The sequence below is a fragment of the Plutella xylostella genome, chromosome 5 (genome assembly GCF_932276165.1).
Source record: "Plutella xylostella chromosome 5, ilPluXylo3.1, whole genome shotgun sequence".
Classification (NCBI taxonomy): domain Eukaryota; kingdom Metazoa; phylum Arthropoda; class Insecta; order Lepidoptera; family Plutellidae; genus Plutella; species Plutella xylostella.
Window position 1 is genome coordinate 7,631,146 of NC_063985.1, and position 13,981 is coordinate 7,645,126.

The following is a 13,981-nucleotide window of genomic DNA, read 5'->3' on the forward strand; positions in this document are numbered from 1 at the left end:
GTTTACTGACGTACATATTTTGCATCTAAGTATACGAATCACACATAAGTACAGCAAACATAGGTTGTTTAGGTAGGTACTATTAGGTACAAAATTATGTTAGACATAGGTGAAGTAGGAATCACCAGTTCAACGGGACGGAAACAGACGGATGCACATTAACATCAGACATAAAATGAGGTCTAAATCAATGGCCAGAAAAACGTGATCAATAGTGGTAGTGGTAGTCTCCAACGTCTAATTATGTTTCAGCAGTGTTTGAAATTACTATTTTTGAGATTGTAAATTGGATCATCGAACATTATTCATAAGCTCGATAAATGTAGACTATAATATACTTTCAGCCTTCAGGGCTCAATAGGCTAGAAGGACTTCCTCCCATGTTATCACTTCATTATCAGAGCTATTAAGTACATATACAAAATCGCATAGTTATACGGGTAAACAATGTGTAAACCCATCCTACATGCAATAGAGACTTCGGTCTTCACTTCAGCCTTCAGTCTACGAACAGCTGTCTGAGAGATGTGACGTATCACCAAAACAGCTAAACTCCAATCTCGTATCGGCTGCGTGACGTTGTGCACGCAGGTTACATCACATGTGTCTCACGCGTTGTTTTCAGTGCACAATATAGGCCAGACCGGCGGTGGCCCGCGCGGGAGGCATCCCACTGCGAAGGGCGCCAGTCGGCTTTTGTCAGCAGGCTGAATGATCGCGCGACCGCTTGCCTGGCCGGTTTCGAACAGTTGCCGCGCGTTTTTTTTTTCCTTTTTGTAACGGCCAGATTTTATTTTATAGTGTGCCAGTGTGTTGTGCAACAGTTTTAATATGAAAATTCGGTTTGAAGTGCCCAACAAGCTGGAGATACTCTTTCGAGGTATACTCAATGGTGATTCGAGTTTTAGTTCCTGCTATATTTATGTGATGTTAACGCTCGCCACCAGTGTGGCATTAAATTGTATCTATTGTTATTCATATTCACACATCCTATGGTTGAAATCCGTAGATCCTACAGTGTCGGCATGTGGTCGGCGTTGTCATATGAAATTTTCCACTTTCAGTGTACACAAAGACCGTACGAGTTGTATTTATTGTTAATATAGCATGTATTTACTTGTTTTATTGCACATTTATTAAGTAGTTAAATTAGAAATTTGATATATCTTTAAATGAGACCAAAATAGTTAATCAAAGAAATTGCTAATTAAACTTCCAGTTATCTTTTATCATCAAAGTTATATTTAAATACTAGTATAAAATGACACCTTATCTGCGAATAGCTTATTTGACCAGAATTTTATTTATTCTTGGGCATACGTAGTTAACCTTGAATGCTCAAAATGTAACAAAAAATAAACATCGCACTAAACCGCAAAAACTGTTGCCTCTGTACAGGTATCACCTACCTAAGTAGTTCATTTGTTTTGTTATGTGTACTGTAGTGTAGATGCAGCAGGGACATGTTACTGGACTGCTGAAGACACTATCTTTTATGACAGAAAATCGAAGAAGCCATGTCTTGTTGACTGTGTATGGTCCTTGAATGATAAAGTTTAGATAGGGATCTAAAGTCTTTAAATACGGTCAGCTTCATAATCCATAAGCACTTTAGTACATTGACAAACTAACGCACCGTCAAAGTTTGAATGAACTAAAGGCAGTTTGGGTGTTTGACAAGGTATAAAACTGTACATCTGCTTATGAAGCTGACTATACAATTGGGTTCAGTGTGCTGTGGACCTATAAGATAGGACCTGAACAGGTACCGCCTTAAGTGAACTTCAATACAATTTTACAATTGCAATCAGCTATCGAGCAATGCTTACATTGATCATACTCTAACACTACACTAATTTAACCATTATTTTACTACTTACTAAAACAAAAAAAATGACATGAAATCTTAAATGGTCATCAAGACATTTAAATTTTAAGCTGCAGATTTAACACTTTATGACTTGCTGTTTTTATTATATTCTAAGGCCCTGTTCCACAATGTCTGGTTAGTGGCTACTTGTGAGATAAAATACTTGCTGTCACTGTCAAAAATATAATAACAGAGAGTGACAGCTTGTATTTTATCTCACAAGTAGCCACTAACCAGACATTGTGGAACAGGGCCTAAACTACAGATTTTACATTTGATGTACACACTACTTCTTATTTTAATCTTCATTAAAACAATGCAGCTTTTTTTTTCAGTTAACTTCCGAAATTTTTACACTGATGGCAATTCTCTAATATCATGAAAACCAGTTAGAACCCTACCTACACTGTACGTATAGTTACTTACATCCGTAAGAAAAATTGATATTTATATTAATGTGCATGTATTTGAATTTGGCCACCTTCAGCAAAAACTGGCAATTAAGCCTAATGGGATTTAGTTTCACGGTTCAGCTACTATTTCTTCAAGCTCTGACGCCTTTTCCATTTTCTTGATATAGGTATCTACCTAGGTAGGTACTCGTAGGTATAAGGTATGGGACATGCAACTGTCTCTGTGAATTAGAGGTGAATTTTAGATTAATTTGGGACTATAAACAGAATGGGTGAACATAAATATTTTGGAAGAAAGATAAAGGATTATTGTTTTTAATTTAGAATGTGTGGGTACGTGTGTTTTATAACACCTATAAAACCCCTTTCATAATTTAGACGCCACAATTGAGGGGATAACTATCAAAACACGATCGTGGAAATTTCGTATAGCTATCGCTCGTCGTGATAGTTTCAGTGTCGACGCCACTTTTCCTAAAAGACTCCGACAATTTCCTATTTAATTATGTTTTACCGTTTAGATGTAGCTATTGGAGGAATTAGTTTTTATTTTCAGAGAGTTCCACTCTGTTTGTTTCAGCCGTCGAATGAGCGGCCTCGATCTGCCCCCGTATTTTGTAACTTTTTGAGAGTTAACAACCGGTGATAATTGGTATCAACTTAGAGACTTATTAACCGAAAACACCAAAGATCTTAGTGAAAGAAATATGTAAGAAGCCTACCAATATTTCCTTACATTCAACATAAACGTTTGTGAAATCAGATAAGTCAGTAAAAAGTTATTAATTAATAATGCTCTAAGTTGTCAGCCATTTTATACCAACCAACCCCACTCGGAGTTACATAATACGGGGGCTGTTCTCTACTTGACGGTTTGGAGTGCGCCGGATTTCCTTCCGGCTCTCATTAATTTCATCGACATAAATAATTTATTCTGATGATACTTCTATTTTTTAAAAATATATAAAATCAGTAGGTATGTACCTACAAAGTAAAGCCTTCATACGTGCGTCTATAAAATATACGCTTAGTCATTTTCTTTTCGCTTTTTGAAACATCCTGTATTTTTTTAGTACCTACTCTTATGTAAATACTTTCATAGATTGATGGAAGTTTCAATCTTTTGAGTTCCTCACGGTATCTGAGTGGATCTAGTTTATCTCAAGATAATGTCGATCTGTTTGACTTTTCAGCCGCAGTCTGTGGCTAGCCGCCTATCAGTCTGTGGCATGGCGAAACTCACTGGATTATAAACTTTATGTGAAAGCCATAAGATTTACTTATTAACGTATAATTAACTAAATAAAAAATATATTTACCACAGTTTAAATTTGGAGAATCGATTCTGCCACGATGTTGCCCGGGCGCACGTGGGATGGTAAAACTACACCAGTTTGTGCGGAATTTCTTCCAATTCTCTTGGTTTAGGATTGAATATCGTTTGTTCAGGTGGTGCGTGGTAGGCGTGTTTCACGGTTGAGGTGTAAAGGTCGTGTCAGGATGTCGGAGCGCGACAGCACTAGTGTCGTGGCGGTAAGCGCTTGTTGTCGTGCGCGCAGGAAAATGCAGTGCTTCGGATTCCGCGGTAAATATTATTGATATCGGCCGGTGTGATGCCACTGTGATGTAATTATCGATACCTACCACTGTTCTCTGGTCTTCTTATTTCATAATTTATCTCTGCGAATGCTCTAATTGTTACTTACCGAAGCGAATTTCTCAAATTAATCAGGGATTCCCCAGCAGTTTATTTATAATCGGTCGTCGTTGTTAATTCCTTTTTGTTCTAAATATGCAATCACAGTTGCAGCTACTGATACCCAATTACCCAGGGAAGTAGAAATATTTAGTGGTGAACTAAACATTACAGATTACAGACGAAACACTAATGAATACCGACTGATGTCACACAAAAGCAAACCCTGTAAAAATATCTACAGGTGACGGACAATAATCCAGTCATGTTCTCGTAATCAGAGCTATTAGTAATTTGCAATACATCTCGCACGTATTGTTTGTTATTATAACTAATTATAATAAACGTGAATGAGTTCATTGAGTGGTGAGGAGCCTCAAGATGCGCATAGATGCGCAGGCGCCGGTAGAGTGCCGCAGCAGTGCGCACGCGCCGGTCGCGCTAACGGCCCTCGGATGGATCCTCTTTGATAAGTTGCTCGCCTTTTTGGGACTCATGCGGTTCACGTTCTTCTTTACGAAAAGAACCTTCGGATGGGGCAAGTGTTCAAATTAATCAAGTACCAATGTGTAGCTTTAATACTTAACTATCATACCTAAAATCATTTAATTATGTTTATTGTTATATTTAGTTAACCTGTATTTATTGTTTGTGTGTGATAATCATAAGTGCAGTGATTTTTTCAATCAATGGTTTTGTAACATGAACATAAGTTGGTGTTGAAAGTATCATTCTTCTGGTGGAGTGATGCGTGAAATCACATGTGTTTGTATTTGCATGATATCGACGGGTTTCGTATCGGCTACTGTTTGAGTTTCGTTTTCTACCGATTAATTACCTAGTAGATAGGTTTTATTAAAATGAAATCATACCACAATATGAGTTGTAGGCCCTCCAGGCCTCCACCTACCTCGTTAAATTGAGATGGGGTCAACGTGCCAAAAACTGTTTAGAAATGCTAATCTCATACTTTTTAGGCAACACTTTGGATACCTATACTTACTCACTTATTCCTATTTACATAATTAGTTTTTTTAGCTACTGAAGTACTTGGGTATACCTACTTTACTTACTCAATATGAAATTAGGTACAAATTACTAGAGCTAGTTAGTTTAACCTTTCGATAAGAAATGTGACCCCGGCATCTTGCGGTATTCTCAGAATTCAGAACTATGTTAAACTTCGGCTCACTAAACATGCCAATACTGCAATGGCGTAGGCGAAATACCTATACATATTTACTTAGCTCAAGTTGATAACCGAAATGCACTAAGAAGGAACGAATAAGCCTAAATTCGCGCATAGTAAATTTAATATCCAAATAACTACAACAGAAGTATACGTATTGACTATGACTAATCTGGTGAAAATATCTTGCTCATGCATTATGATATTATGATCTGTTAATGCACCACCGTGTGATCATCAATATCATGATCTCAATCGACATAATTGAAGTGGTCAGCAACTGTTACCTGCTGTGCTATTCCAAGCCAAGATAAGAAATTCATCGTAGACACAGCGTATTAGCATCGCTGAATTTCATGAACGAGAATATTAAAATACGATGAAAAAGTCATGTTATGATGTGCCTACGATTATATTTTTTGTATTTCACAGAGTCACCTAACTGATAGTTTGCGTGAATTTAGAAAATAAATACTTATGTATGTAAGGACTGCTCGTTATTCACAAATTCCTTCTGGTTTTTTAAGTTTTTTTATAGTTTAGGTCATCGGTCAGCAACAGGCGGACCGCGGTCCGTTTGCGGACCGCGAAAGGTTGAACCTCGGACCGCCAAATATTGTAATGTAGGCACGTCAAGTATAAATAAATACTTTGAATATTATTGTAGGTAATATTTTGAAACAATCTAACTTAGTACCTACCAAATCTAATAAATCTGTTTTACAACATCTATATCGATCAAAAACATTGCGCCGCCGCCGCGCCGCCCGCGCTGTCGAGTCGCCGCGCGCGCTCTGTTCATAGGTAGGTACTTATAGCTTCTCCGACGACCATAATAATTATAATAAGGACAACATTTTTGGTATATTTGAATATCTAGCAGTGGTGGCGTAGTGGATAAGGCCTCGTCCTCCCAATCGAGAGGCCGTGGTTTCAAATCCTGGCCTGTACCAATGAATTCCTTCAATTGTGTTTTCAATTAAGGAGTTTAAGTACAATAATACCACGTGCGCTTACGGTGATGGAAAACATCGTGAGGAAACCTGCACATCTTGTGTATCGTAAGTGCATTGTACTTATCCCAAAACGGCACGGAAATATGGTTCGCAACCTATCACGTGAGTACAAATGTTCTGCGAAAAGTGTGTGGCTCGCTTGTGAGCCACCTCTGACTACCCATTCGGGGATTACAATCGTGAGTGCATATGTATGTATATGTACCTATGTATTTTTGGTCGATCTTAGCAATGAATTCGCCACAAGGTTCCGAGACTTTGCAGAGATGGGCAAGCTATCTCTGATTCTTAAGTCACCCTTTTAAGTTGATGCAGCCGTCGAATGGACAGATGTGGCTGCCAAGCAAAAGTCCTTGCTGCCAAGTTATTTAATCTACCAAAGGCGTCACTTCAAATGGAAATAATCGATCTGAAAGAAGATGTGTCTTTGCAAATATATAAAAAAGGTGTCAACTGAAGGATTTTATATATCAGAATTGACTATTTTTGGTTCGACATACATATACGAAACACCTTTTTCAAATTTTCAGAAGTATTTGAAAAACAAATATTGTTTGAGATTAACAGACGCTCACTTAGAAGACACTCTTCGAATTAGCTGTTCTTCACGAGAACCAAACTATAAAAAACCTGGCTTAAGACCGCCGATACAATTTTTCTCACTAATTTTAGTAATAAATAGCTGGACTTACTTATTATATCAGTTGTTTTTTTTTTCTGGACCTTTAAAATTTTTTTGACCAATATCCGGACTCTACCTAAAACTACTTGCCGACCCCTGGTTTAGGTACTTAATCAAACGTACATTTGATCTTTATGCCTTTGACCTTGCAAGGTTTGTATAAAGTTATAGTAATCGTGTCAGCCGCTAACGTTACGTTTCAAATTACACTACAACAAGTAGAACCTACTTCTAAGATTTGCAATGCGCGTCATAAGTAGCTAGAAGCAAGCACTTAAACTTAATAGCAATAGTAAATACCAAAATTAAATTTAACAATTATATTGTCTTGTCATAGTTACTAAGTTGGTTTCCTAGTAGCAATAAGTATTTAAGTAAGTAAATAGTATTTTAGTAAAGAACAAGAAATTTACCAGAGAAATGGTAGAGCATATAACTAGACAGTTCGCGGTTGTGTATATGGAATAACAGGGAATACTATAGGATACCCAGCTGGAAGGAGGAAATCAATCAGGAGAAATCTTGTGAAAGGCCTATTCTATTATTTTTATTCATAGGTATTTATTGAATAGGTGGTAAGGTTTATGGCTAAGGGAACCCCTTACCCATATAACCTCAGAACTCACAAATGTAGATCTTCTCCAACTCGCCTCCCGAGCGAAGATATTATGGCAATAATCCTCCAATTAAAAATTAGATTAGATAAAGCCCTTGTCCTACAGTGGATTGCATACGCGCTGTACCTACAGTGCGCACAGTAGTAATAAATACACATCAAAATCTGTCATCTGCATACATTCTCCGCCCATTCGGTGCTACGGACACTCTTGAATCTCTTGATGATGGGTATGATAAATTGATGTTGCCGCGCGTTCCATTGTAGGTTACGCATGATATGATGATTGAACGCAATAATACTTACTAGTTTTTAAAACACCCTTTAAAACCACGGGACAGAAGATTATTATTGGATTTTATTTGACCACTGTAGCTATACAAATACCAATCAGCAGTGACCTTTTTCCACAGATCACATGCAAATTAATGCATCCGCATCCGGTACGCTCAGGCTGAGTATCGAATAGCTATTCAATTCAAAACTGATATTTTTACTATTTTAACGAAATACGAGTGGTTATAAGTTATATTTGCGGTTCTTTGGTTTTTGGTTTGACAGGTTATTAATTTGAGAAGCTCTAAAGTTCCCAAATTCCTACCCAACAAATGGATAAATAAATATGATGTAGAGGTAGAGTTGTTGAATCGGTGATGACCTAATTCTATGATACTTCAACATTTTGCAGTTGATTGTATACTGCTTGTGACAATGTTGTTGTTGCATTGTGCTCTGAGCCCAGCCCAGCTAGTTAGATATCATGTTACAGTTACAATGGTCATTGAGCTATTACGTAGCTACCTACCTACTAGCGTCATCATAGGTTATCATCATATCAGTCAGCATTTATGAGAAGAGGAAATTAAAACGAAGCATAATAGGTAGCTTTAGATCTTGCCAGAGAACTCCTTTATTATTAACTGCTGTCGTGTTTCTAGCATTACCATTGTGATCACGACTACGATTGACTTTAGATACTTACTATGTACCTATGTAACTATGTATACGCAGATATGCTTAATCAGTAGTGGTCACGACAGCGAGAAGCCATCGAAACTGGACCAAGTTCGTGGAAATTGTTACGGGGACACAATTGCTCTCGTCTGCACTTGGATGCTATCACTTTATTACTTGTCTACTATAAATGTTATGCTTTGAGTTACCGCTACTGAGTGAGATGCCTACTGTCCTCTTATTGTCACATATTCATCATGAGTCTACTCTACCTGCTTCTACCTTTTCTGCTAGGGAGGTTTATGTTACCATCCATCATCCATAGATAAATTAATTACTTAACTATTGCGAATCGTAGGTGTGGTAGGTAGGCAAACGACTACTCGCGACGTAACTACCAAATAGAAACAGTGGCATTCAAGAAAACGATCATAGGATGGCTTGAAGAAGCCTCTGGAGAAGCACCTTCATCATCGTTCTCTGTCTAACCCGTGCACCCGTCTCGTTCCAGAGGCCGAGTGCGATGGCTGCGGCAGCGACGGCGGCGATGAGGGCCGCAGCGTGGGCGAGCTGCTGCTGCCGCAGTTCGCGCTGGCCACCGGAGGCCTGGCCAAGGACCACAGACCGCTCATCACCTTCCCAGACAACAACAACTTCCATCTCATCACGGCGGCCGAGTACAGGAGGCTGTTACTTTATCTCACTTCTGTGCCCTCGTGAGTATTATGACCCTTTTTGTATACAAATTCGTTTTGAATAGTTTACTACTGGATACAGGCCTCTTACAAGTTGCGACAAAACATTCTGTCCTCGTTCTTCCTCATCCAGCCTCTACCAGCTCCTTGTCAGATCATAATTTCATTCTGTATTGCAGAAATATTTTAGTTAATAAGTGTAAATTTTATACTTACATATATAGGTTAGGTATCCGTAGGTACTTATATCTATTCACCTTCATAAATTTGATTAGGTGCCTAATAAAAATATCAACAGCTCCGTTACTACCGGTGATAACTGTGATAAGATTATCTCTCGTGGATATTAGTATTCATCTCATACTTTCATTTATTTTTCTTTGCTATCTCTGTCTTGCCGAAGATCATCGATCTGTTTTTCTGCCCACACCCGCACGCACGGAGCCTGAGAAATAAGATATTAATGCTAATGTGATCACATTTTCATGTTATTCGATGAATTGATATCACTGTTATTACATTAATCGGCAGACACCTACAAACAGATACGTACTTTCCTTTTAGTAGTGGATGATACTTAATGCGAGACGAATTCTCGAGTGGAGACCACGAACAGGCAAACGCAGCGTGGGACGCCCTCCTGCCCGCTGGACTGACGACCTTAGGCGGGTGGCGGGTAGTGGTTGGATGAGGAAGGCCGAGGACCGAGTGTTGTGGCGCTCCTTGGGAGAGGCCTATGTCCAGCAGTGGATGATTATTGGCTGATGATGATGATACTTAATGCTATGAGTTGATCCGAAAGTACCTATGGGTTCTTAAATATGATTCTGTATTGTGTTTCAGATTATTAGAAGCGGACATGGGCTTCCACATCATTATAGACAGGCGGAAAGACAGATGGAACTCCGTCAAAACAGCCTTGTTAAGAATTTCTGTAAGTAGCTTCCTATACCTACCCTATCGACGAACTTGGAAATTGCTGCGTAAAACCCTTTGTCCAAGCAACTGTAAACACATTATGTATTATAATAACGATGACAATTACCAACGTTAGTCATACGGCAAAATATTCACAAAATACACTATTAAACGCCAAACAACCAAATAATACATATATATTACTTATAAGTACCTACATTTGATATGCAGTTTAGGATAGGTTTAGATAGACAACCAATGGTGTGGAATTCACACTAACTAAAGCGACGAAGTCTCCTAAAAATATCTTAACTATCTACTTATTTCCCGGGTCTTGGGTGCTCCCGGAGGATGACAATAGGCCCACCTGCTCCTATCCACATACACTGGCAAAACCCGAAGTGGATGTAAAAGTTATTATTTTCTCATTATTCTCATAATTCCTCTCACCATTCCAGGAGTTCTTCCCCGGCATCATCCACGTGGTCTACGTGCTCAGGCCGGCCAGCTTCCTGCAGAAAGCTCTATCGGAAGTCAGCAGCAAGCTGTTCAAGGAGGAGTTCCGGTTCCGGGTGCTGGTGTGCTCGGGGGTCGAGGAGCTGTACGAGCACTTCGACCGCACGCAGCTCACCCCCGACCTGGGGGGGGAACTGCAGTACTCGCATGCCGAGTGGATACAGCAGCGGATAGTGAGTTACTTCGTTTATGCATTTGTTTATAAGATAGATTAGATCAACTTAGATACAAAATAAATAACGTTGCATAAAGTCCCTTTCAATTCCGGTCCGATTTTTGTAATTTTTTTAATCTAACGGATTATAAGTATTAAAATTATAATTATTTAGTATTTTTAACAGGTAATACCTAAAATATAAAATGGCAGATTTCATTGAATTTAAATGTTTAAAATCTGGTATAAGTACCTCGAAGTTTACCTGGATAATCTGAATATGCACTTGAAAGTTTAGGCACTACCCACAGTAATGAGCAAAGTCTGAAGTACGTTCAATGATCTTCAGTTTTGAGAAGTTAACAAGGTGGAAATGGTACAAGCTTATTTAACTATCGTACCTACATCTCACAGAATCGCATGAGTTGAGTGGAGTTAATAATTAATAACCAAATAAGTTATAGGTACTTACAATAAAATATTTATGATGAAAAACCTTGCGCACTGAACCAATAATGTGGTAAAATGGGAAATTTCATACAGAGCTTGTTGCCGTATGGAATACTGAAAAAAGTACTTACTTACTTACCATTTCAAAATACACTCTACTGGTACTTCTTTCTTATAATATATTTTCCTTTTATTTCAGGCCTTAGAGAAGTTTTCCACGCTAATGAAGGAAATTTCAAGCAAACTAGACGACTTCATGCACGAAATCGTCGACTGCGATATGGGGAACGACCCCACACAAACCAAAGATTTATTAGATTCTCAAGAAGATAGGTCAGTATCATTATGTATAACTTGATCTTATTGTATTATATTTTAATTTTAGTTTCTAATTCAATGATGTTTAATCCTTGCGCACTGAAATATCATGTGGATATCTGGTTGGTTTTGCGCTGAGCCGATCGCCGCGTAGAACTCTGAGAAAACGAATATGCAATTCATTAAAAGTATATGACGAAGACACTTGAATAAATACAATGTATACTTATCTGTTTCAGGTATAAAGCTTTAAAAAGTGACTTAGTCAGAGCGACCGAAGAAGGTGAAGAATTATTGTCTCAAATGCGGAAACCAAATCTTACTTATAATATTATAAGCCATGTTGCAGCTGTTGAAAGGTATACAAATGACTTCATATTATCTGACTGTATTTACATAAGGCCTCAGATAGGCATTTATACATGTTCGTTGCATTTTTCAGGCTACTAGTGCAACTTGATGAAACGGAAAAGCAATTCGACAATTTCTGGAAGAAACATTCTACGAAATTAAAACACTGGCTAAAATTTAGAACGTTTTTATTGAATTTTAAACAGATGCAGGTAATTAATTAATCTTACATGCTACTACATTATTCTTAATTTAAAATGTAATTTACTCTTAACATACTCAACTATCTATGATGACAAAGGTCTAAACTGGAAATTGGGTTGATGATGAGGTTTCTTACGTCGAAAATCGAATAAAGGTGTTCGTGGAGGCGAGCAAATAGCATGAGTTTCTGCATTCGTATCCTTCGCAGGTCTAAACACAAAGGCCTCAGATACTGCTCTCTGCCCAACTAAATCCGAAACATCCATACACTTTGATTGATTTTTGTTAGAGCTCTCAAATTCTTCTGGCACATGAATCCCTTTTCTTTTCTGTGCTTCCAGCTGGAATGTTAATTTTTGTAACTTCCTGGATTTTTCTTCTAAAGCTGAAGTTAGTTCATCAGCCTGTTTCCTCTTTTTGTTGTATTCAGTTTGCATGGTGGCAATTTTGCGTTTGCACGTTTCTAACTCAGCCTTTAACTTTTGCAAGTTTAGTGTGTGAATCTCTTCCAAACATTGCAACTTCTCTCTAGTGTGTTTTGCCAAGCTTTCCTGGTATAATGTTTCCTGTTCCACTTGATAAGACCAGAATGACATGGCCCTCATTGCTATATCCATGATTGTATCTGGTTTCATTCCCGCTAGTACAATGGATTTAAAGGTTTCATTGGGATGCAGATCTGCTTGAATAACATCAAACTTATCTCGGAGCTCATTACCGCAAGCCGGACAAGTTAGTGAATTTTCAGCATTTCTCTTGAATTCTCTTTTGCCGTGTTCAACACAAAAAGCATGGGAGCATGTTGTTACCCAAGCTTGACTTGATAGTGATCTTCGGCATTTGCGGAAATTACACACCATGTCTAAAGTCATTATTAGATTATTGAATTATGTATGATTAGATATATTTTTATTCATTTGTATTTTGAATTTTTGCGGGCAAGCAAAATTGTAGGTTAAAGACCAAAGACAATATTTATCTGACGTTTGACATTTCAGAAATTTACAGAATACTCTTATTTTTGACAGCTGTACGTTGTGTCGTTTTTTTACGTTGGACTCAGAATAATAACGGTTACTTATGAATTGGCCAATGGATACGGATGGGCAGATTTTACGACGCGCGTGATTTTTTGGTTTAGATAGTGGGAAATATATAATCTAATAAATTGTTATTTTCAGGCTACTTTAGATTCGCATCTAAAGACGGCGTGTGATATGACGGAAGTAGGTGAAACAGCCGGAAGAGTCGAGAATCTCATTAAAGAAGCTAACGATTTCGAAAAACTGTGTGAATGCGATCTTGGTACGGCGTCAGGAGTCATCGAAGATGGTGAGATATTTGCTATTAGCACTAGCTAATGACTGCGAGCTTTGCTTCGCATCAAATAGTTCTCCTGTTTGAATTCCGGGTCAAAAAATAGGTAGCCTACAATATTTAAATTATCAGCTTCTTACCAAATTTGATTAAAGTCGTTCAGTAGTTTGCGTGAAACAATAACAAAAAATAAAAATACTGTTTGGAAATTTTATTTACTTTATTTTTTATAGGTGAGAAATTAATGGAAGATCCGCTTAGTTCCCTGGATCATATTGAATCAAAATGTGAAGAGTTGAGGAGGACGAGTGCCCTACTTATGGATAAAATACAGAAGCGAAATTTGCTTCTTACCAAAGCCCGGGAACTTATGGATAGAATAGACAAAGTAAGTAAAAATATAAATTAAAGAAGCGTAAAGTTGAATGTGATATTTTCAAACCAGTAAACATGTTTCTTGGTTCACATGGGAATGCCGCATAATACACTCTTTTGACTCCTTATTCCAAGTAAATTTTGTTTTGAAAACAGCATAGCAACAGCAACAGCCAAGCAACAGCATATTTTATTCAACCTTTTTGAATAGACACTTTTATTATTATTCTGAGATCACGATATGTCA

General features: G+C 37.9%; 2 protein-coding genes across 9 annotated transcripts in view; one reads left to right on the forward strand and one right to left on the reverse strand.

The window, feature by feature from the left end:
- Nucleotides 1-13,981, forward strand: part of LOC105394191 (guanine nucleotide exchange factor DBS) — a 76,100-nt gene that overhangs the window by 20,766 nt on the left and 41,353 nt on the right. For 4 of the 8 annotated variants that reach the window (XR_007268289.1, XM_048633376.1, XM_048633370.1 and 1 more), the window contains exons 2-9: nucleotides 8,948-9,152; nucleotides 9,975-10,065; nucleotides 10,508-10,738; nucleotides 11,369-11,502; nucleotides 11,727-11,846; nucleotides 11,930-12,050; nucleotides 13,224-13,374; nucleotides 13,593-13,747. Coding sequence is in view for 7 of the 8 variants with exons in the window: in XM_048633376.1 (XP_048489333.1) it covers nucleotides 8,948-9,152; nucleotides 9,975-10,065; nucleotides 10,508-10,738; nucleotides 11,369-11,502; nucleotides 11,727-11,846; nucleotides 11,930-12,050; nucleotides 13,224-13,374; nucleotides 13,593-13,747 (1,208 nt within the window). In the remaining variant the exon portion in view is untranslated. Of the gene's footprint in view, nucleotides 1-500; nucleotides 893-3,680; nucleotides 3,869-4,288; nucleotides 4,518-8,947; nucleotides 9,153-9,974; nucleotides 10,066-10,507; nucleotides 10,739-11,368; nucleotides 11,503-11,726; nucleotides 11,847-11,929; nucleotides 12,051-13,223; nucleotides 13,375-13,592; nucleotides 13,748-13,981 lie in introns of those variants that run through there. The other 4 variants (XM_048633373.1, XM_048633375.1, XM_048633372.1 and 1 more) reach the window with 4 other exon arrangements.
- Nucleotides 12,071-12,929, reverse strand: LOC125491422 (E3 ubiquitin-protein ligase CCNB1IP1-like). The gene has a single exon (XM_048633384.1). The coding sequence runs from the start codon at nucleotides 12,912-12,914 to the stop codon at nucleotides 12,126-12,128; it is 789 nt and encodes a 262-aa protein (XP_048489341.1). The 5' UTR covers nucleotides 12,915-12,929; the 3' UTR covers nucleotides 12,071-12,125.

Excerpts from the sequence above, each read along its gene's own strand:
- LOC125491422 (XM_048633384.1), bottom strand. The coding sequence starts at position 12,914 with ATGACTTTAGACATGGTGTGTAATTTCCGCAAATGCCGAAGATCACTA.